The sequence below is a fragment of the Orbicella franksi genome, chromosome 7 (genome assembly GCF_964199315.1).
Source record: "Orbicella franksi chromosome 7, jaOrbFran1.1, whole genome shotgun sequence".
Taxonomy (NCBI): domain Eukaryota; kingdom Metazoa; phylum Cnidaria; class Anthozoa; order Scleractinia; family Merulinidae; genus Orbicella; species Orbicella franksi.
Genome location: NC_138151.1, coordinates 18,909,901 through 18,934,192, shown reverse-complemented (window position 1 = coordinate 18,934,192; position 24,292 = coordinate 18,909,901). Strand labels below are relative to the sequence as shown.

The window sequence follows — 24,292 nt, the reverse complement described above, 5'->3', positions numbered from 1 at the left end:
TGTCTGATTTTTACAGGCAGGCACTCTTAAATACTTTAGCCCCTGTTAGGTTGACATGTGCACTCTATTGTGAATTGGATGTTACCATCAATAGAGTTCAGGTGCTGGGGGGAAAAGTTCTGCATTTGTTCTCTTCAAACATATGTAGGAGGCATCCACACACATTGACCAACAGCGAGCAGCAACTGGAGAGGTAGCAAGGCTTCTTCCTCTATGTTGGCCATGACAAGATTAGCCTACATCACAGATGGAAATTTAACCGTAAACAACTATCTCCGAATTAGCGCATGAATCCTTGTCTGAGACCCCCAGCAAACTAATAGGATCTGAGTAGCTGTTTGTGATTGGTCTCTTCATTAGGCAATTTCAGTGGCATGAAGTGACCAAGAGTATTTCTACTCCCCCTTGGATGGGATGCTAGTCCACCGCAGGGTTATCCCCCAACATTAAATTCGCTGGTACCCATTTACGCACCTGGATGGAGAGTTACGAGTCTTGCCCAAGAACACGACACAATGTCCCCAGCCAGGGCTCAAACCCGGACCGTCCGCTCCAGATTTGAGTGCACTAACCATGAGGCCACCATGCCTCCCACAAAGCAATTGTTTAATTGGCAATAAATCACTCTCATTTGGCAAAGGAATCTCCCGCTATCTGCAGTGTATTTGTTCTAGTGAGGAGCAGTATAATGCTGCCTTCGAAGCAGTGAAACCTCAGTCGGAAGTGACTGATCTTCTCCCCAATCATTCTTCAAGTCTTCATTGCAGATGTCTTCATTGCAGACATTGCAAATAACAAACCTCATGGTTCAAGCATCAATGTTGTGATCTGGCCATTGCGATTGCTGATGGAAGACCAAATTCAGTACCCTGAGTTTCTGACCAATTTGGGTATTCCAGATAATTATTTCCATCACAAATGACGAAAACCCAGTTTATAACTTGTGACTCGGTGAGGGTAGTTGTATCTTTCCATAATCAGACTGTCAGAGTTTCGTTTTTACAAAGTCAATTGCCAGCTTTCCAGGAATGGAAGTGAAAGTGACATGACATCAAAGAATGCAAGCTCCTCATCATCAGCGACCCGTTGGCTCAGCACGAAGTCTGCAAACTCAGTTGAATTCTGCATGGTATATTGGTTATCCATTTGTAAGGTTCTGAGTACCTTCACTGAGCACTTGAATACCTGATTATTGGTCTCAGGAGGATGCGATTCAACTTTTCCACTGGGAGTATGAAATGGTGATTATTTGGTTTAGGTTCCACCTTATGAACTTCATAACTAGTGAAACAATTGCAGATAGTGCAGAGTGTAATGTATAGCTCTGACACAGTACTCATAACACAGTTCCTGTATAACCCCTACCATTCACTCCTGGTTTGTATTGGCCTTGTTAGTTACCTAGGGATTTTGATGAGACATAATCTAAGCAGTGTGCATGTTTGATGTGTGTATTTTCATTCACAGTTCAAGACTAACTTACAATTAATTACCATTGGTCAAGACACCTCTCGAATTTTGCAATTTTTTTAGAATGCATGCGTATGACTTCTTTGGGTTCTATCACAAAGAAAAGTGCTCAATGTTATTGTGTGATCTTGTATGAAATGTATCTTCCACCTAATATGTAGTTGACTCTAACGCCTATTAATCTGTGCATGTGTTTACAGCAAATATTGGTTTTGTTCTAAAGAGAAAAGTACCACAAGGAGAGCAAGGGGCTTGCTGAAACAAATATATAGCTTTTTGAAGTGATCAAAGAAGTAACGTAGGTACATGCACCACCCATTTTACGTAGTGCTCACAAGTACTTACCCCATCCTACCCCCTTACTGCAAGCCTAATTAATTAATTGAAATTAATTAATTATACAAACATTAAAGTTTGCACCTTAGTGCCATAGTACCATAGTGCCATAGTGCCATAGTGCCTTATTGCCATGATAGTGCTTTAGCGACATCAACCCCCAAACTATCCCAATAGTGCACTCTGCACTAAAAAGTTGAAGGGTTATACTCCTCCACGGAGAGGTTGCCAAACTCCATAAGGTTTTGCAGCTCCCTCTGTAGATCCAATGCAGATTTTGTAGTGTGGTTCTATTGCTTGTCCGTAATTGGCTGGCAAGTCTTCCAGTCTTGGAGCATTGTCTTGATTTTCTCCTAGTAATTGGACTTGTTCATTATCACATCAGAATTAAACTTGTCCATGGGAAGAATGAGTATGTTCTCATTTTTCAGAGCTAAAAGCTCTTTCTTTGGCTATGTTACTCATTCTGGGAGGCTGAGTACTTTTAAGGATATAGCTCACTTCAACTTTGATTTCCTCCATACATGTAGCTGCGGCTAGTAGTCAGGTAACGCTTTGCTCAACTGATGCTATGATTTCCTTTCAAGGTATTGTGTCAGGATTAAGATAATCATTACAACTCTGATGAAGTTGGACAGAAGCCACCGAAAATTCAGAGAAGAAAAAAACAGACCAGATTACAAAAAAATCACCAATCGCAGTGTTCACTGGAAGTAGTATATTTTTCAGTCACAACATACACAGTATACTCACCAGCACATGATCAATTTTGCCAAGCAGTTGACAGTCACCTTCCTCAAAAGCTCGCATACAAGTGTACATTGCTTCAACATGAGGAGCACTTCTCAAAAATGCAAATTCTAAAAGTTTAAAAATGTTCAAAAAGAGTAATGTTTACACTACATAATTATTTAGTCATGCACATATGCACTGTAGATTTCTGTACAGTCATGCACTTCATGCAAACAAGTTATGGTGTTGAGACATTTTGTGATAAAGCTATAACATAGGGAAATTCAGTATAACTAAAGGTAGCAATCTGTAATATTCTTAATTACCTGATCTATATTTCAAAGTAAACAATGCAAGTGGTGGTTTGGATTGTAAATCTCTCCTGGGAGGTTGCTAGCAAATCAACAGCTCTTGTATTTTTAGCACACCTCTTGCTACAAGTATGTGTGAGCCAGCCATGGTCATTCTGCCATTCCCAATTACAGTCACATTATAGAATGACAAGCAGAGAGACTAGGGGCAGTCTCAATCAATGTCAATCATAAAAAAACTGATGGTCAAAACATTTAAAACAGTGCATTATGACAGAAGCTTTTTGAACCTTTCAAGACATACATGCATATACTAGCCAGTGATTAAAAACTGTAGTGTCGTGATGGTGTTGATCAGGTCACTCTTGCATGACCACCAGATTGATGAGAGTAGACTGCCTGTTTATTTTACCATGTAGGTAAGTCTTAAATTCTAAATTTGTTTAAAACTCTGCATCAAAACTGAAAACACTTGTTGGATTGACCTAACCATTACTGTTCAGAGTTTAGTGAAATATTCCTACTTCAATAGGCTTTCAATTCACAAAAAAATGACTGCCCGCCTTGCATGCCCATCCTCTTTCAAAAAGTGGGTGTCCACAGGATGCCTGCATCCCCATCTGGCTAAAAGCCTAATGCAATTTGCGGTCATTTTGTTGACTTTTGCTCAATTTCTGTTGGCTAACAATTTGACACATTGAGCTAGTGAGTAACTCTGAAGAGTTCAGATTTGGGAAACAATGGCAGATCTGGGAAGGCTCTCAATTCATGCCAGCTCACTTTGCTAACAGGCTTGTCTCTCAAAGCCTCGCTGCTCATGCTGAAGTGCAAGAGGGCTTGGTCCCAGGTTATATTTGATGCATTTTTGTGGTTGATCCAGTGGAACTCTATTTTCAACAACATTTTTAGGGTCAAGAAGGTCAAATTGGCAATTTTTTCTTAGGTTGGCACATACATAGTGCATGTCTATCATGAGTGTATCCAAGTGGATATGTAGGACTTGAAAACAAAACCCTGTCTGCTCGTGCTGAACAAGTACATTTTCCTCTCAAGTAACTTTCTCTGCTCACTTGCCACACGGGCAAGAACACAGGCAAGCCATCCACTGACTAAATTTTTGATAAAGATTTTGAAACATTAAAGAGCAAGTATTAGTCACATGGGTATAATCAAGTGTTCAGATGAAGTTTGACAAAAATTACAAAAATTAATTATAACATTGTCTTGCTCATTGCGTGATGTACGTTTACAGTTCAGAAGTGGTTACCTAGCACATGATCAAAATCTGCCCTGGTCAAAATTTCTTTCCACGACTATAAATAGCCATGTTTGGCATGAAAATGAAAATTTCAACATTTTGTGCAAGAATTTTCCAGTTTCAAAGTATGAAACCAATCTCCACATCAATGTATCAAAGCTGTAAAAACTGTAGACAAAAAGAAGTCATATATTTCTAGTCAAGAGTAAAAACGAAGCCCTCGCCAGCATTTTTAAATAAATAAACAAATCCAACTCAATATAATGCTTATAAGTCAAATCCCTTCCACAGAGCATACACGTTTTCTGGTAGAAATATACTTGGGAGCTGCCGAAATGAAAAGAATTATTAATGTTATTAAAAAAAGAAATTGATTAGTAAGTCATCAAAAAACCTTCAGTGTTACTGGACGTTGACTGAAAATAGTTTTTCATTCAAACAAAGATGTTTTCACTCCACTGAAACTATTTTTATTCGCCCAAATGAAAAAATATACACTACCCTGCTTTACAAATTCAGCACCGTGCCTGTGTCAAAACTGACGTGGAGAAGCCAAATTGTGTTTAATTTTATGTCCTCCTCTTCAAACCGTTTTTCTTTCTTTTTTTTTTTGGTAGTTAGGCTAACTAAGGCAAGATGCAGTCAGGCAGATTTATGATCCCAACCTACTGGGTCATCATGCTAGCTCAACCATAACATACATGTGACCTACCTTGGTAAAAGTAATGTAATTGTTCCATCCTGTTATTTTTCAGTTCTAAAAGATTTGAAGAAGACAAACAACAATCTAGCAAAGCTTGATAAAAGCTTTCATCTTCATTGTAAACTTCAGCATCCTTAGGAACAGTTGCTTGACATGATGTGATTGAATTTATATTGTTCTTGTCAATCTTGTCATTGGCCCTCTGCAAACAACATTTGAATCATGTAAAGGATTTTACTGGTGATTAAACATTTGTGGTTGGTAGACTTTATTCTGTAACTGGAACTCGTAAAGTTCATTTGAGATGTCAAAACAATTATCTGATCTAATCAGCAAAGTGTTGTTTAATTATTAATACAATGCCTTTGGAATGAAGGCAATTATGATAAACATAAGATCAGTTTACATTGCAAAAGCTTGTTGTACCTGTAGGCTACACTGTTTCCTAGGTTTCATTTAATAACTAGTTATACTCCAGGGCCGGGTTGTTCGAAAGCCGGTTAACACTAACCCAAGATTAAAAAGTAAACCGAAGTATCAATTTTTCTTGTATAAAAATGTTTTTTACTGTTCACATTTTGTGTAGTTTGATCTTAGTCAAGCTCAAAACTGAAGGACAAACATTGAAAACAGAAAACCTCACCGAAAAGTTACAAAACTGAAATCAAAATTCTTGTTAATCCCGGGTTAGCTTAATCGAGCTTTGAACAAATGGGCCCAGGTCACTAAATCTTTTGGGGTATCATCACATGTACTTCCAACTGGGTGCTACCTCCAAAACTTGGCTAAATACCATGAATTTTAACTATTTTTGGAAGGCTGCTTCTCTTGAGGGGTCATTAACAGCGTTGGAAACTAAATTTTGACAGCACTCGTCATTCGGGTGAGTCACTTTCAAAATGCACTCGCCCGGTATAATTTTCACTCTTCCAAATAGATGCCTCCCCACAGTGATTCACAAACCATACGTTTTTTCGCTATCTCATAATTATGTGGGCCCAGGTTGCCATTTCGTGTTGAGCTTTCTTAATCTGGTCCATTAAAGATAGCTTACACAGGATCACGGACCGATTTTACCATTATTTTTATCCTTGTTTTTATCATCAACTTTTGACATATTTCCATAGTTTAAACTGAAAAACAGCTGGCACTCCCAAATTCCCACATATCCCTAGAATCGAGACATTGGAGTAAACAACTTGTTGGTACGTGGAAGACTAACGTTTCTTCCTTCAATGAAAAATTATACTAAAAAGACCTTAAACCCAGAGATGACTACAATGGAGGCACTTTAATTTTCAAACCAGTTTCCATTTCAAGATGAATCTTTGTGAGATTCATATTGTGTATCACTTCATACACGTGTAACCGTTATATGAAGTATCACTAGAGGAAAGCATATTTCACTTTGTCTATTTTTGAAACACTATGTTGCATATTATTGGCAAATTATTTGGGCATTTCCAAAGATAAATAAAGGTAAAAAAGCACTCGTCTGGTAAGTCGTCATTCGAAGATATTCTTGCCAAACTTTAATGGAAATTAGAAAACAGTCCTAAGAAAATACACACAGTGATTGGTAAAAAATCGTGTTTCCATAACTCAATAAAAACACAGAACTAGCACAAGCTGTTGATGTAGCAGGGCATGACAAAAAGGCTGTCCAATAGCCCAGGACTAGTGAAACGATCGGTCGGGTTAGTGCCTTCTTTTCACAGGTTGCCTGACAGGCAAGCATGAAGTGGACAGGAGTGAAACAATGTTGGGTTTTTTTTTTTTTTTTTTTTTGTTCTAATGGTAAACTTCAGACGCTGTGTGTAGCAGACAGTTCATGAGAGAACGTGATTCAATACAAATCTTTTTTTAAAGTAAAATGTAAAATTTAAGCAACCGAAATCAATTAAACTGGTAATTTTTTACTGACCATGTGTCCCGACAGCACAGCAGCGATGCAAGACAAAAACTTGCCATAACAAGGCTATCACATATTTTCATTGTTATCCACGTAGTTAATAGTTTGCTTATGTTAGCAAAGTCGATTCAATGCCATTTGTCTAATTGTCTTGAAGCATATGTAACCGTGGATAGCAAGGAGTGCTGGAGAGGTAGCCAAGATTTCATTTGGTTATTTATGAAACGACTGAACAATATTTCACGAACATGAAACATGTGACAAGTCAAAAACACTAAGGCTTAAAAAGAATTTACTATCATTTACAAACTACAAAGACAAAGCGTATGACTTTATTCATGTATTCCTTTCCTGAAAGAAATATCTAAGCGAAATTTGGCGAACAGCTGTTTTGAAAAACATGTTGCGTGACGACTTCACTTCCGCATGTGTAAGGGCCCGTTTACATGGAAAGAGGATGATCTTAGTGCTAGGATCATCCTAGGACTAGGATCATCCGAGCGTGGTATGTTTTCACCTTTCAGTTTACATGTGAAGGGTTGTATTGGGCCCCAGTGCAAGGATCATCCTACCGCTAGGATAATCCTATCTGAGAGGAAGGATGATCCTGGCACTAGGATGATCCTACCTCCATGTAAATGGCCTCAGGAGGCCCAGTTTGCCCACTCACCATCTTGAAACCGCAGGTGGCCCTGGGGACGAGTTCTAAGAAACAACATGGCGGGATTTCCACACTTATCAACTGAAACCTCAAAAGGCCTACAATTTCGAATATCTCTGCCCAATATCTCTGCCCAACGAAGAAGACGACGATACTGACATGCAACGTGGAGGGCCAATGTTGTTTTCAAAATACAGGGCCCAAAGTAGAGAGTCAGTGGGAAGTAATGAATTTTGGAGTCTTCCTGCGAGCTAAAAGGCAGTTATCAATGCCAGTAAAGAGAGAACTCCTAAAACTACGCTTTTGTCATTGTCACCTGCCATCTTGCTTTGCAACCGCACTTAACACAAATCTTGTATATAAACCCAACGAAAAGTTGATCCCAGGAGCCGCGTTTTTGCATGTAAACCAAATGAACCTTCTAGGATGATCCTAGCACTAGGATCATCCTCTTTCTATGTAAACAGGCCCTAAAGTAATTCGATATGTTGTTTCAACTATGCATAAATTAAAACTTTGACTGGGTTGTTTAATTAAGAGAGTTAAATTTTTGGTGCTTTCTTAGATTCTCATATGAAAACTGGTATATAATTCATGGTAGGCCACCATATAGTCTCCCAGCTATCCCATAATAATGCCTATAACACCCGTGTGAGTCCATTTACCCATGTAAACCCCTGTATACCCGTGTAAACCCCCATATACCCTTGTAAACCCTTCTAATCCCTTGTAAACCCCTGTATACACTGGTAAACCCTTCTGATACCTTGTAATCCCTTCTATACCTATGTAAACCCTTGCAATCCCTTGTAATCCTTTGTACACCCCTCTAAACCCTTGTAAACCCCTGTATACCCCTGTAAGCCCTTGTATACCACTGTAAACCCCTGTATACCCCTGTATACCCTTGTAAACCCATGTTAACCCCTGTATACCCTTGTAATCCCTTGTATAACCCTGTAATCCCTTTCAGAATACCCCTCTAAACCCTTGTTTACCCCTGTACACCCCCGTATACCCTTGTAAACCCTTGGAATCCCTTGTAATCCCTCGTATACCTTTGTAAACCCTTGTATACCCTTGTAATCCCTTGTATACCCTTGTAAACCCTTGTAATCTCTTGCAATCCCCTGTATACCTTTGTTAACCCTTGTATACCCTTGTAATCCCTTGTATAACCCTGTAATCCCTTGAATACCCCTCTAAACCCTTGTTTACCCCTGTACACCCCCGTATACCCTTGTAAACCCTTGTATACCCTTGTAATCCCTTGGAATCCCTTGTAATCCCTCGTATACCTTTGTAAACCCTTGTATACCCTTGTAATCCCTTGTATACCCTTGTAAACCCTTGTAATCCCTTGTAATCCCCTGTATACCCCTGTAAACCCTTGTATACCTTTGTAATCCCTGGCATACCTTTGTAATCCCTTGTATATCCTTGTAAACCCTTGTATACCCTTGTAAACCCTTATAATCCCTTGTAATCCCCTGTATACCTTTGGATACCCCTGTAAACCCTTGCATACCCTTGTAAACCCCTGTTAACCTTGTATACCCTCGTCTGGATTTCAAGTCCAACACCCTAACCACTCAGCCATGCTGCCTTAAATAAATTAGTTGGGTTTTATACGCAATGTTTTTGCGTTTTTTAGGCGAACAGAGGGGTATACAAGGGTTTACATGGGTATACAGGGGTTTACATGGGTAAATGGACTCACACGGGTGTTATAGGCATTATATGGGATAGCTGGGAGACTATATGGTGGCCTGCCATGAATTATATGCCTGAAAACTTCTTTGAAAGAAGAAAAAGTCAGCTGCTATGCCATTTTGGAGTGAAGCGCTTCTAAGTCAATTGTTCAAACGCATTTTTAACACGAAACGAATTTATGTCTGGAATTTTCCACAGTCATTTTAATTTTTGGAAATTAAATCTCATGATCAGAGCCTTAACCTTTCATTACCCAGCAGCTTGGATGCTGATCCGGTAAATATCCCCATAAACAATGTACAATAAAATAGTGTACATCGTATGACCAAATCAAGATTTCCAATTGTTTGTGAAAATATAGCGCCTTGTGTCTCCATCTACAATATATAAATTTTATTACAGTACATAGGGGATTAAAATAAATGATCAAAGTCTTGTTATTTGTGGATATGGAATTTCCAAGGGGTAGAGGGACCCAAGTAGAACAATCATGGAAATTCCAGGGGTTGGGGGGAGTCCCATGGGCCCCATGGAACAGAAAATCCTGCAAGGTGGAGGATCAAACTGGACCCCCCCCTTCCGAGTGGGCACCTAAATTTTAGGTGCCCACCATGTTTAGGTGCCCAAGTGGGCACCTAAACATGGAGTTTTCATTCCCATCTAATCTGTCTGATGACTTCAATCTTCTCATGAAATCGGTCAAAAAATCATTCACGCAATAAATTAAATGGAAAGCAATAGTACTCTGGTCCTGTTTTGCTTTTAACACCAGAAATATGGGCCAAAATGCGGCAACAAAGTCTCTCTCTGCTCACAAAACAGCCGAAAACAGCCATATTTGAATTTCACCCTAAAATGCATTGCAAGCTCAGTATTGAATAAATGTACGTCATGTATGCCAATGGATTGTGTCTCTGTTGATGCCCTACTTTGGTAACAAATATTTTTGGAATTGGAGTGATGTGGCTACTGACATTATATTTACAGTTGAATAAAGATAAATGTCTCTAAATTCTTGGGCTTTTTTTGTGTGATACTTTGGAAAACTTCATCTAGCTGTACTGAATGAATTTCTGTAGTTTCTGAAAGGATATTTACCACTTAAAAGTCGAAATATTCAAGTAGCTAGCCAGCAAAAAGAAAACATCATTGCAATTCTTTTTGCATACTAGGGTTTTATATTTTAAATTTTCCAACAAATTTTTGCAACTCCACCCAATATACAAGAATATATTTTCTCCAAAGAAGCAGCCAATTCTCGTTTTTCACCAAAAACTAAAAATCGTAACCATTCAATAAATAATCAACAATGATTTAGATAAACATATACAGGCAAAAACTAACGATAGACAAATCTGACGTTTCGGCGACATCTTGGCGCCATTGTCAAGGGAAACTAATTAAATATGCGATTTCAAGAGTAACTAAGAGTTCAGAGTTTCTAATTTGCATAAGTTAGACAAAGACTTTAGCGCGAACTGAGTCTGATTGTACATTTAAACACGGTTGTAATTGTTTAATGAGTAACATCTCATTAATGAGACAATCAAACTTGTTGTGGCATTTTTTCAACACGCTAAAACAATTGCGAAGGTCATCCGGAATCCTGCCTGCGTGTCTATTATCATAGTGATTGCGTACTGACGAGGTCTTGCTTCTATGTCCATCAACACGTATGAACAGATGGCCACGGGTGTAACCGACATAACCAGCATCGCACTGGTCACACTTGAAGTTATACACAATGCATTGTTGATCAATGAGCTGAGGCTTAGGTTCGCTTGTCGGGAACTCCTGGGCAATCTTGCGGCTCGTAAACACCGGTTGAACACTAGTCTGCAGCTTCACACTGAGATCTTTCAACTGTGTCTTCACGATATTAGCAGACTCCTGGTCTTTAAAGGGTATGACAACCCAAGTAGTGTTTTCTGTCGTAGATCTGGACCGTAATGAGGGCTGGTCAGTGACCTTTAAATTTAGGAAGGTTTTGACAGTGGAGTCAACAAGGTGCTTGGGATATTTCAGTTTAGAGAAAACAGACTTCAGTCGTTCGCACTCCTCAGTGAAGTAGGACCATGACGAAGACAGGCGATGTGCGCAATCGAGCATAGTTGTCAATAGTCCGCGCTTGTACCTATTATCGACATGACTGTGGTAATGGAGAAGCAGACCACTGTTTGTTGGCTTCACAAACACTTTAGTTTCAATACAAGGTGCTCTGTTTAGGAGTTGAGTACCGAGAAAGGGAAGCATTCCATCATTTTCGACCTCCATAGTGAAGTTGATGGCGGGGTGAGCATGGTTGAGGGTGTTAAGAAAGTCCCTAGCTGTAGACAAATCGGGCATCACAGTGAATGTGTCATCAACATATCGACGATAGTAAGGTGGCAGCTTGCCCTCAACATCTAATTTCTCTTCAATAGACAACATGAATATGTTGGCTAGCAAGGGCCCAAGGGGGGACCCCATTGCTACTCCGTCGATCTGTTCATACAGGGATCCATTAAATTGGAAAAGCTGCCTCTTGGTGGCCACACCCAAAAGATCAATAAGGTCTTGCTTTGAAATGTTCAAATCATACTCGGAATTAAACCAGTTGTTTCTAAAGGCTCTGTCTGCAAGAATCGTAATGGTTTCATCCAAAGGTACATTCGTGAACAAGGAGGACACATCATAGGACACCAGCAAGTCACCAGGTGTTATGTTGAGGTCTTGTGGTAGTTCGTTCATAAAATCGAAAATGTCCGTGACTGTGTACTGATTTAACGACAACGGTTTGAGCTTGTTGTCCAACCATTTCGCCAGAGCATAATTATACGTATTAGTCACTGATAGGATTGGTTGCATGGCTAATTTCTCCTTGTGTGTTTTCAGTAACCCGTACAGGTGTGCCAGTCTAGAACCGGTCGGACGAAGAGACTGGGCCACAGCGTGAGGGAGGATCCTTGTGATGATAGATTGTACAAGAGCCTCCTTTGCTAAAAGTGGATGATAGTGCTTGGGTGGTCTACCTCGGGTTTTTGGTCGTTCAGAAGGAATGGGACGAAATTTGCTGGTGTCATTGACAGAAGCTTCGGATAGTAGATGTATATATTCCGACTTATCCATTACAACAACACCTGAGCCTTTGTCCGGTTTTGTTATGACGATATCATCACGGTGCTTTAGTTGTTTAATGGCTGTCAAAAGCTGTTTAGGAGGACTCGGACCTTTATGGTTGATGCAATTGAGAGCTATAGATTTTAATGTTGCGGCAGCCAGTTCCTTAGAGTTTTCACTGTTTAGATGCCGTTCCAAGTCCCAGTAGGCCTTCTCAAAGCTCGCCTTAATCTCAATGTTTGAGATACGCTGGGGTATGGCGAACTTTAAGCCTCAACAGAGAACCAATTTCTGAAAGAAACTGAGCTCATGCGAGGAGATGTTTGTGATATTCTCGTCGACATCGACTTCAGTGTTTAGTAACCTCGAGATCTTACGAGTGTGCACAGACATGACATGGTAGTAATCCTTTCAAAGGCCGCTAATAATGCGAAGAATGCAAGTGTACCGAAACAAACTGCAGGCTTGTCGCATATTAGTGTAGATGGAGTTGATCTCACTTCTGAGGACTTCACTCTGTTTGATCTTGGCACGGGGCTCCTCGGCAAGAACATTTTTGCTATAGGATTCCAAAGACTTTTTCCACTTTGATGTCTTGTCTTTGTCAACCCTAGCGAATGTTGGTGTAAGGTTGAAGTTCTGGCAGAGTCTAAGAAACTCGATTGAACAATCGCAATTAATTTGCTTCTTGCTACACTTTTTGAGACTCCGGAATAGGTGTAGCTGATCATCGCGTTTGAGAATTCTAATCAATAATGATTTAGATAAACATATACAGACAAAAACTAACGATAGACAAATCTGACATTTCGGCGACATCTTGGCGCCATTGTCAAGGGAAACATTGTCAAGGGAAGAGTTCAGAGTTTCTAATTTGCATAAGTTAGACAAAGACTTTAGCACGAACTGAGTCTGATTGTACATTTAAACACGGTCGTAATTGTTTAATGAGTAACATCTCATTAATGAGACAATCAAACTTGTGGCATTTTTTCAACACGCTAAAACAATTGCGAAGGTCATCTGGAATCTTGCCTGCGTGTCTATTATCATAGTGATTGCGTACTGACGAGGTCTTGCTTCTATGTCCATCAATGCGTACGAACAGATGGCCACGGGTGTAACCGACATAACCAGCATCGCACTGGTCACACAACAAGTTTGATTGTCTCATTAATGAGATGTTACTCATTAAACAATTACGACCGTGTTTAAATGTACAATCAGACTCAGTTCGTGCTAAAGTCTTTGTCTAACTTATGCAAATTAGAAACTCTGAACTCTTAGTTACTCTTGAAATCGCATATTTAATTAGTTTCCCTTGACAATGGCGCCAAGATGTCGCCGAAACGTCAGATTTGTCTATCGTTAGTTTTTGCCTGTATATATTCAATAAATAAACTCAAGAATCTGGGATATGATAGATGATTGCTATATAAACAACCTCGCCAAGAATCAGGTTTCTGCTGTTTTTCATTTGCCCGTTATTCGCAAAAGTGTGTCACCCAAATTTATAGAGCTTTGTATGGAGACGCCATGTTTGTGTCCTTCGGAGGGGCACAAACATGGCAGCCGTAATTAGAACAAAAACATCTGTCGTTGAGTTTTGCTATTGAAACGAAAATTTTTACTCTAGAGCTCTGACACATTGAAAAAGATGCTTCTTCTAGAGCAAGCACCGTTTATTTAGCAAAAACTACAGCGATAACTCATCTTTTAACCTACGCAACAGTCTTTTTGGGCCGCCATTTTCATCTCACACAATGCAAAAGCTTGGAGTGCTCTATTACAAAAAAAAAGAACTCTGTCAAGCTTAAGCATTATCAAACGTCACATTCCTATAGGGTCTTTTATCTGATGAAACTAAAACATCGGAAGAAAAGATAATTTCTAATTTAGGAATATGACTATGTCACATGAAAACCAAGAATATAATGCGGTAATGCTGCCTAACAAAAACACCTTTAGTTTACACTTATTTCCCTGAAGCCCGGGGAAGGAAAGTACATTTCAGTGAGGCCAAATTCAAACGCCCCAAATGCCTCTTTCATTTTTATTTGTTTTCATGTATTTTGGTTTGTTAAAATAATGTCTGAATATTACAAGTTAATCGAAAAAAATTGAAAGTATTTCAATACGTCAATACTGTGTTCATGGCACGCCATATTGTTTCTTCCGAAATTGGGATCGCAAGCACACTTCAACACCGTGTGCTTTTCATTTGCCACGAAAATGGCAGCAGATACCAATCAGTTGAAGGAATTACGTGAGTTTTTACGAGCAGGGAATGAAGATTCAGCCAAAAGGCTAATCCAAACTTTGAATCCTTCATCAGTTGTTGAAAGGCATCAAGGAAAGCAAGTCGAATATAAAGAACGGCATTTCGAAGAAGTAGCAAAGGGAAGATACACAGGGACCCGTGTTTGTCTCACAATGAAAGCCACGGACTTAAAACGTTTTATGCTTCGCTTCATTTAAAATGACTATGGAGACAACCATCACCTTCGGCCTAGAGACATATCACCTGAGAACAACGGTAGCTTTATAACTAAGAGTTACTCGTGTTGTTTCTAATCATTTTCGCTCTTCAATTGTGACTTTTCTTGCATGCAAAGTAACGTATAAAATCGTGTTCTTGTGTAAGTTATATATAACATAAGTAGGCGACCAAAATTTTTCCATTAGTCACCAGCTGGCTCCCGGACGAAAAAGTTAATTTCGAGCCCTGACAAGGTGTTCACCAAGATTGGGCAGTTTTTTGATACCATGATTATAGTATCAAGTGATAAAGAGTGGTTATAAACGATCCATCAAAATGTAAGTGTTGGAAACTGTTTTGAGCCATTATGACATTATGTTGGCAGAAATAGCTACATTTGAACCAAGGGACATCTTCAGTCATTTTCATTAACCTCTTAGGAAGAATTATAGTCGCTTCGCCTACGAGTGCTTTAACATTCGACGGCATGTTCAAGTCGGTGGAAAGTAGTTGTCCGTGTTTTTACTCCGGGTTTTATTCGCTAGTATAGTAACACTGAAGTTGAAGCTTGGTAAACTTTATAAAAAACTATCGAAATTAATTTATTTACCTTTACCAGACGATAGCGAACTGAAAGTTCGTGAACACCACATAGAAGAAACGACCGGTTACCATAAAAATGAAAATTCAGCTTACCAGCTGTTTCCGTTGCCCGTGCTTGATAATGCGTTCCAAATCACTTTTAACTCGGTTAAATCTATCGTTGGTATCCACGCTACTTTGTGAGTCAGACGTCAGAATGTTTTCCACCGTACATTTGAGAGCAAACAACAGCGACCACCTTTTTTTTGCATGCCGTATTGCTCCCGGCGCATCCTCCTCATCCTCATCCGCCGTTTCCGCCATCTTTGTTATTGCGTGACGTAAAACTCTGGTATTCAGGTTTCCTCGATTTTTGAAAAGTGGAGACCCTGGGTACAAGGGTTTCTGTTAGGTAGGTAGGTCATGTATGGGGACATATATTGTACCGAAATATATGTTTCATATATGCTTGACATGCTTGAGATGCCTGTCTTACTTGACATGCTTGACTTACTTGAGTTGCTTGTCTTACTCGAGGTGCTTGTCTTACTTGAGATTCTTGTCTAACTTGGCATGCTTGACTTACTTGAAGTGCTTGACTTACTTGACATGCTTGACTTACTTGAGATTCTTGACTTACTTCAGGTGCTTTCCTTACTTGAGGTGTTTTGCCTACTTGAGGTGCTTTGCTTACTTGAGGTGATTTGCGTACTTGAGGTGCTTTCCTTACTTGAGGTGCCTTGCTTGCTTGAGGTGCTTTGCCTACTTGAGGTGCTTTCCTCACTTGAGGTGCTTTGCTCACTTGAGGATCTTTGCTTTCTTGAGGTGCTTGACTTACTTGACTTACTTGAGGTGCTTTGCCTATTTGAGGTGCTTTGCTTACTTGAGGTGCTTTGCTTACTTGAGGTGCTTTGCTTACTTGAGAATCTTTTGCGTTCTTAAGGCTCCTGACGTACTTGAGGTACTTGACTTACTTGAGATGCTTTGCTTACTTGAGGTGCTTGACGTACTTGAGGTGCTTTGCTTACCTGAGCTGCTTGCCTTACTTAAGGTGCTTTACTTGCTTGAGGCTTTGCTTACTTTAGGTGCCTTGCTTACTTGAGATGCTTTGCTTACTGGAGGTGCTTGACTTACTTGTGGCGGTTTACCTACTTGAGGTGCTTTCCTTACTTGAGATGCTTTGCTAGCTTGAGGTGCTTTGCTTACTTTAGGTGCTTTGCTTACTTGAGATGCTTTGCTTAATTGAGGTGCTTTGATTACTTGAGATGCTTTGCTTATTTGAGATGGTTTGATTACTCGAGATACTTTCCTTACTTGAGGTGCTTTGCTTACTTGAGGTGCTTTCCTTACTTGAGGTGCTTTGCTTACTTAAGGTGCTTTGCCTACTTGAAGTGCTTTGCCTACTTATGGTGCTTTCCTTGCTTGAGGTGCTTTCCTTACTTAAGGTGCTTTCCTTACGTCAGGTGCTTTCCTTACTTGAGGTACTTTGCTTACTTGAGGTGCTTTCCTTACTTGAGGTGCTTTGCTTACTTGAGGTGCTTTGCTTACTTGAGGTGCTTTGCCCACTTGAGGTGCTTTCCTCACTTGAGGTGCTTTGCTTACTTGAGGATCTTTGCTTTCTTGAGGTGCTTGACTTACTTGAGGTCCTTGACGTACTTGAGGTGCTTTGCCTACTTGACGTGCTTTGCTTACTTGAGGTGCTTTGCTTACTTGAGAATCTTTACGTTCTTAAGGCTCCTGACCTTCTTGAGGTACTTGACTTACTTGAGATGCTTTGCTTACTTGAGGTGCTTTGCTTACTTGACCTTCTTGCCCTACTTGAGGTGCTTTGCTTGCTTGAGGTGCTTTGCTTACTTTAGGTGCCTTGCTTACTCGAGATGCTTTGCTTACTGGTGTTGCTTTGCTTACTTGAGGTGCTTTGCTTACTTGAGGTGCTTGACTTACTTGTGGCGGTTTGCCTACTTGAGGTGCTTTCCTTACTTGAGATGCTTTGCTAGCTTGAGGTGCTTTGATTACTTGAGATGCTTTGATTACTTGAGATGCTTTGCTTACTTGAGATGGTTTGATTACTTGAGATGCTTTGATTACTTGAGGTGCTTTCCTCACTTGAGGTGCTTTGCTTGCTTGAGGTGCTTTGATTACTTGAGATGCTTTGATTACTTGAGATGCTTTGCTTACTTGAGATGGTTTGATTACTTGAGATGCTTTGATTACTTGAGGTGCTTTCGTCACTTGAGGTGTTTTGCTTACTTGAGGTGCTTTGCTTACTTTAGGTGCTTTGCTTACTTGAGGTGCTTTGCTTACTTGAGGTGCTTTGATTACTTGAGATGCTTTGCTTACTTGAGATGCACTACGTACTCGAAGTGCTTTGTTTAGTTGAGGTGCTTAGCGTACTTTAGGGGTTTTATTACTCCTTTTTTTCCCCATGCTCTAAAGATTTTTAATTCCGTCACCTTATTCTCTAGAAATGCACGCTCAGAGAAGGGTAAAAAGGGAGGAGCAACACAGTGTTATGTACCTCTTAATCCCCAGGAGAGCTCGATTATTGAAGAACGAAAAAACAACTCACACAATGCTTTTGTAGCACACTTGAACTTTAACAGCGTACAAAACAAATTTGAGTAACTAAAATTGCTGAATGGTTCTTTTAAAGCGTAAATACTTATGTATCTGAAACCAAAATTGACAGTTCTTATTCCGACGACCAGTTTAGTCTACAAGGATACCATATGTATCGCAGAGACAGAACCAAAGTGGGAGGTGGACTCATTCCTTATTTTTCTAGAGCTACAAGACGCTGGAAGCTATTGCTGTTGAATATACCATAAGGAGGAAATAAATATCGTGTTTAGCGCTTTACAGGCACCTAGACAATCGAAAGAGATCACTGAATCAAAGTCAGTACATGCAGAATGTAGAGCAAGAAATAAACTACGTTTTTGGGTGGGCGTGTCTTCAGTAGCAGGGCACATTTACATTAGGAGACTTAAACTAGGGCAGGCTCAGCCCTGGTTGGGGTGAGGAAATTGGAGGTATTTAATTCAGCCTAATAACAGAGGCTACTATCCAAGACACACTTTTGCACGCTTTTGGATATGCTGCTCACAAACACCCCAGAGCTGTTCAAAAGGTGCGGGTTTTACAACCCAGAGATAAGTGACCATCACCTGATCTATGTGGAAATGACGGAGAAAGTCTGCCAGTATAGGCGAATCTTTGCTGACGTCATTGTTTACATTTTTCCCATTAACATACGACTTTGCGCATAGAAGGTATTACGCTAGGCACGATTTTACTAGAAAAACTTAAAAAGCTTGTGAAGCTTAGTAAGTGGTGAAATTTCTGGCTCTTTGGGTGTAATATTCGAGGAGAAATTGGCTTTCGAAAACATCAAAATTTCCGTGTGGCAAAAGCACTAATGAGCTCATACATTCTTTGTAAAATTTCGAGCTTTTAAATCCACGTAGCACAAAAAGTATTCAATACATCGCGCCGGCAAATTCCTTGGGACAGTTAATCGTGCTGTACCATTTCAATATTCAGTATTAATCTCTTTGTAGCTCCATCAGAAACTGTATCGCTTATGGTAATGAGGCAAATATTGTAAACAAAGATTCTCCTATAAGACTAAGATCATAACATTCAGGCGGACTAAGAACACAGATCTTGAACTGCTTTATGAAGAACTAATCAATGCGCCTTGGCATGTCGGTGCCATATTTACCTTCATAGATGTTAAGTATGATTACTGGAGAGGACTATTTGAAAGTGTTGTGAACAAGTATGTACCAGTCAAAAGAAAGAAAGTGAGAGAACAGGATATCCCTTATATGACACTGGTATGGAAAAATGCTCTGAGAATGGAAAGAAAGTACACTGGAAAGTTTCCTAAGTATTGTACGGCCGAGAACTTGGAACTCACTAACTCAAGAGGAAGTACCGAAACTTAGCCACGCATATTGGTACAAAGAGACGGAAGAACGCAGAGACCGACCAGATAAGTCCTACTTCACTTTCAAACCCGTTTACTAGCAACAAAGGCAAGGGATCTACAGCAATAAACCTAAAAACTGAGGGAAACAATGTGGAAAAGAATTAAAATGAAGTGGCAGAAATGCTGGCCAGGTACTCTACCAATGCGGCATTAAATATTGGATGAGATCAAGTTAGTAGTCTGACCGAGGAAGATGATAGTTTTAGAAGCATACAAGAAGTTTACAAAGAAAACAATTTTGATTTACGGTGGCTGAAGTGTCAACGGCATTTGAAAAGATCACCCCCAGAGAAATCAAGTGGATGAGACTTCGCGATCTCACAGAAGAACGTACGGGAAGAAATTTGCTTGGACTGATAGACGATCGGAAACTGGCCGTCGACACAAAACAACTTTTGTATGTTTTATCTACTGATATGAGTAAGGCCTTCGACCGCTTGAGTCACTCTTTGACGATAAAGATTAGTTGGGGGCTTATATTATGGCTTTGGAAGTGGATCTCTTGACTTGATGCGATCGTTTTTCAAAAACAGAAAAAATACAGCAAAACTGGGCGAAATTACAAGTGACTGGAAAAAGATGGAACGTGGATGTCCTCAAGCATCATCCTTCGGGCCCTGCATTTTTTATTTCCCTTTATATATGTATTGTAAATTGATTCTTGTTAATGTATTCATTTCCACTTTTAACACTTATCCTAGATTAACTTCAAAAACCTATAAAGGAGGAGTTAATACTCTACCTTAACTCCAGGGGAATGGTTAAGGAGCCCAGAAAAGGTCTTTTGTTGTATGTTTTTGGCCGCTTTGTAGGGAATATTGACACTGCACAAATACAAAAGGTGATTATTTGTGCTCATGCAACTTACCAAAAGAAGTTTTACAATTGGGTAATTAGTGTACAGCTTAACAAAAGATGTGCAGGGTCCTAGACCTTCCGACATAAATCCGTTGGCCTCTTTGGTTGCTCCTTTGTTGTTTGCCGGGACTCCTTGACCATTTCCTTCTATTAACTTTGGCACACCCATACCCTTCTCGAGAGAAGCAGCGTATTGAAAAAAGGGCGCTATATAAACTGTAACTGTGGAGCGCTGTAAAAACTATAACTCTTACAATTGTACCGTATGTCGGTTCGCAAAAATAACTGTCTTTCGTTGCCAATTTTAACCTTGCACAGTCTAACAACAGATAAAGAATCAAGTTCCAAAAAGTACAAAACTCTTATAGGGGTCTTAAAAGCAAGGACTGCGACGGCGGCGAGAACAGCGCCTAATTACAAATGAATTTGTATTTTCGTACAAAAACTCGCTATAACTGTGGTACAGTAAGTGTAAATTTCATACTGTACGTATTTACGGTCATTCAAATATAGCCTGCGAATACAGTCGCCTCTCATCGCCCACCGCCAAGGGTCGTTGCGCGAGAGAAGCGGTTTTATTCGCAGGCTAATGCAATAAAGTTAGTTGTTGTTATACGTACATCTAGCAAAAACTGTAAGGACGGACATTCTACGTTGTTGGTTTGAAGTGAACGCAAAGAAATGTACATTGATTTTAAACGTGCGTGCAGTGCTATTGCTCTACTAGATAGATTTTTTGTTTAGTGACGTTCTCGTTGCCGTCGTCGTCGTGGTTTACTTAAAATATTAAGCAAAGACGTTTTTGAGACACGGACGGCGACCGGAAGGAGAAGAGACTGCTTTTGGTGTGCGTCCGTGTCTCAAAAACCTCTCTGCTTAAGGTTGACAGAGGGATGGTTAAACAGTATGATGTTCATTCAAATGTTTTATCTTTGCTGCTACTTGCGCCGGCGACTTTGCAGCCATTGCCAATGACATAGCCTTCACGCTTTCAGATTGCGCCACGTAATTGTACAAAACTTTCAAATTGGTTGAGTTTGTGGCAATCGTGTTAATCACAAGCACATCTCGGCATACGATCAAACAAATAGTTTGTAAAACTCTCCAAGGCCCCAAATCAACAGGCGCTTTTTCTGATTCCATAAACTCTTGCCCTCATTTTCTTTTATAGAAAGAAACGAGTCTCCTCCCATTGATTCCCCAATACCTAGTTTACTTGTTGGAGTTCTTCCTCCAGTGCAAACATCGCTTCAAATCGACGTATGTCAAAGAGTCATTTGAAGAGTCATCAGAATCACTGTACTCTGAGCCTGTGTCGTCTTCGCATGAATTGGGAGATACAACGTTCTAGCGAAAAGTTGTAGAAAATCTAGTCATTAGGTTTTCTTTATAATTTGCATGCAACAAGCTTGTAACGATTCTCACAAGTAAACACCATTTTGCTAATAATTTAACAGAGAGATCTTTAATTATCCCTTGTTGAAGGTTTACTGGAATATCTATAGTTTCCTTTGTTAAAGTTCAATTATTTTCAATACTCCAGTTACTTATTTCCTACAGTATTTTCGTGCCAAATTTTGTGAAATTCTAATGAGTGGTTCTCGAGAAATAGGCGTATTTCCGAGAGTGCAAATTTTCATTCAATCGCAATTTTTTGACTTACTACGCATGCGCTGCATTTAACTAGGTTCTTTCGGTAACAAAGACAAAGCTGAGAATTGCTGAGTTCTTTCCATCTTTACCTTTTCTAACATATATTTGTGATAAAAGACTAAAGCCATCAACACACTGCGTTCAATTATAGAGAAAATAGCACAGATACTGCGGGTGTTGAGTAAATGGATTCTAGTATTTTTTTAATAGTTAGTTTATTGTGACTGAAAAGCCCTGTTAGAGGGAGTTCCAATAAAGTATGTATGTATGCATGTAAATAAAATTATCGCTCTATTGACGGCATGTTTGTTTTTTGCAATCTTTGTGCGCGTGCTGAATTGCATCAGGAAAAGCGCACGCGAAAACTGTGTTCGGCCACCTTAATTTTATCTTCCTTTTCATTGTTATAATTTACAATACTTGAACAATCTCGCGACAGCTACTCTTTCTATAAAAGTGACGGGAAAGCTATTCGGAAAAATTTAAAAGAACCCTTAAAAAGTATTGGAAACCATTATCGGGGGTGTGGCACAAATTCATTTTCGCCCCTAAGAGATACCATTGATACAGGTAAAGGAAGATGAAGGCAAATGGGAATAAATATATGAAGGTCAATGACAGAAGATGGAGGCAAATGAATGAAGGTGAAGATGAATGAAAGCTGATGAAGGTAAATGAAAGGATATGGAGGTGAATGAAAGCAAGAGAAAAAAATGAATGGATATGAAGGTGACGGAAAAAACAAGAAAAACAAAAACAGTGAAATGTACCTCAAGCCCTTCGACTTTAAAAAGGAAGAGAAGCGAAAAATTCCTTGCGGAGAACAATTTTGAGATAAATCAGGGGTCTTGGATACTATGCAAGAGACATGCTTAATGGAAGTAGTGGTGTCATTTCTTGAATCCACGTGTATTGTTCCATCATATGAAAACGTGACGGGTATGTGCAATTTTGTATCAAAGACTGCAGAGGCGTCAGAGTTTCCACTTAAAAGCAAGTTGCAAATCAGAGTAACAAATTTAAAACGACGACCGCGTCATGTGAACTTTTACAGAACGTATCAGGACAGTTAACTTGTTTATTGAAAAATGGGTCAGTAACTCCTAGGGATAAAGATGAACTTTGAGCACGCCCACAAGATCTAGCGGTTCTTTTCATACTTTGCAACGAGCACCCTCACGATTTTTAAATGGGACCTCTAGCCCTATGAACCTATTCAACACACTAAGGTTGCGATGTATTTAATTCGGTTGTTTGTTATTCATACAAAGTGAATGACAACTTTGATTTTAAAACAAGACATGTTTCGGTCGAGGTTAACAGATCCTTTAAAAGATACGCTAGCTTTCCGTTCTTGCTTTAAAATACAATGTGTAGTTCATTTTTTACGGAATCTTGCCTGTCTGCTGTTATTCAGCCAATTGTGTTATTTAGTTCCAGTTCACTAGTTGTTCTCAACCAGGGTAGTGTTTATTTACTTAAAGCCAATATTAGCATTGCAGGTGGGCGTTAAATCTTCGTCTTTTTTAACCAGTACTTGAATCACATTTATGATATATATTCAGGAAGTGTTGAAATAATAAGACCTCACGGAATCACAATACATATATCTTGCATCACTCACAGACCTTCCCGCCTTCCAATGCAATTAGTACACACTAAAGAGGGAAACCAATTTAAGGCTTGGGTGGACAATTTGATAGATTCCTTTGTCCAAAAATGCGGCAAAAGCCTATTCGTGTGGAAATTTTAATTGAAATTGAGGGTTTTCAGGGTTTATTTGCTTTATTGTGCCCCACTCTCCCCCCCCCCCTGCATAAAGGCACAAATGTCTAGGATTGAACTCTAACATAAAATATTTTGCTAACAAAGATCCATAGCAAATTTAATAATTAATAGTTTAGTAATGGAACAGAAAGGAAATAAAAAGCTGTAATAACAAGCTTAAGAAGAGCAATTTAAGCAAATATGTCAAAATTATCAAGAAATTTGTCTGTAACTGCCAAATCCATGTTAACAGTAATTGCAACTTTAGCAACCCAAAAGAAAAGCAAAGAGGTCCCTAGCCTCAGCAAACCGCAGATACAGCAAATGTAGCTACAGTAACAAGAAATTCATATACAACTACCATAAAAATAATCAGAAATATAGGGAGAATAACAGAGTTAGCAAGGAACAAGAATGTAAAACAGCACAAAGGCAAACAGGATCGTTGATAAGTACGCCAAAAATTTAGTAAATATAGGAATTCGAAAACTAACAGGAATTAATCTGCAACTGCCTAATAGCTCGCTTAAAAAATGGCAAGTATGGGAAAAATAACAAAAGCAAAACACAACCAAAAACAAAACATTAACCAAACAAAACAAAAACAAAACAATTAGCCAGGATAAAGATAGGCACAATATAAAAAAGGGCAGGAAGGGCCCTTAGCACACCCAAGTTAAGCAAATATCCAAAGGTAACCAGAAATTAAACTACAAATTAAATAACCTTGTAATCAATAATCAGAAAAATAGCAGAGTAATCAA

The 24,292-nt window shown here is 39.4% G+C and overlaps 2 protein-coding genes across 6 annotated transcripts in view; both read right to left on the bottom strand.

Moving 5' to 3' along the window:
• Positions 1 to 15,683, bottom strand: part of LOC145492274 (run domain Beclin-1-interacting and cysteine-rich domain-containing protein-like) — a 58,479-nt gene extending 42,796 nt beyond the window's left edge. For all 4 annotated transcript variants that reach the window (XR_014049968.1, XR_014049969.1, XR_014049967.1 and 1 more), the window contains exons 1-3: positions 15,371 to 15,683; positions 4,820 to 5,012; positions 2,560 to 2,666 (exon numbers count right to left, since the gene is read on the bottom strand). Coding sequence is in view for 1 of the 4 variants with exons in the window: in XM_081471671.1 (XP_081327797.1) it covers positions 2,560 to 2,666; positions 4,820 to 5,012; positions 15,371 to 15,580 (510 nt within the window). In the remaining 3 variants the exon portion in view is untranslated. The remainder of the gene's footprint in view (positions 1 to 2,559; positions 2,667 to 4,819; positions 5,013 to 15,370) is intronic.
• LOC145492326 (uncharacterized) lies at positions 5,029 to 15,364 on the bottom strand. 2 transcript variants are annotated; one of them, XM_081471755.1, is made up of 2 exons: positions 13,384 to 15,364; positions 5,029 to 12,221 (listed from the first exon to the last, which is right to left on the bottom strand). In XM_081471755.1, exons 1-2 carry the CDS (start codon positions 13,385 to 13,387, stop codon positions 10,552 to 10,554), a joined length of 1,674 nt encoding a protein of 557 aa, XP_081327881.1. In that variant the 5' UTR covers positions 13,388 to 15,364; the 3' UTR covers positions 5,029 to 10,551. The 2 variants fall into 2 exon arrangements, with proteins under 2 accessions (XP_081327881.1, XP_081327882.1); XM_081471756.1 differs by lacking the exon at positions 13,384 to 15,364 and having other exon boundaries at positions 5,029 to 12,464.
• Positions 15,684 to 24,292: the final 8,609 nt, after the last annotated feature.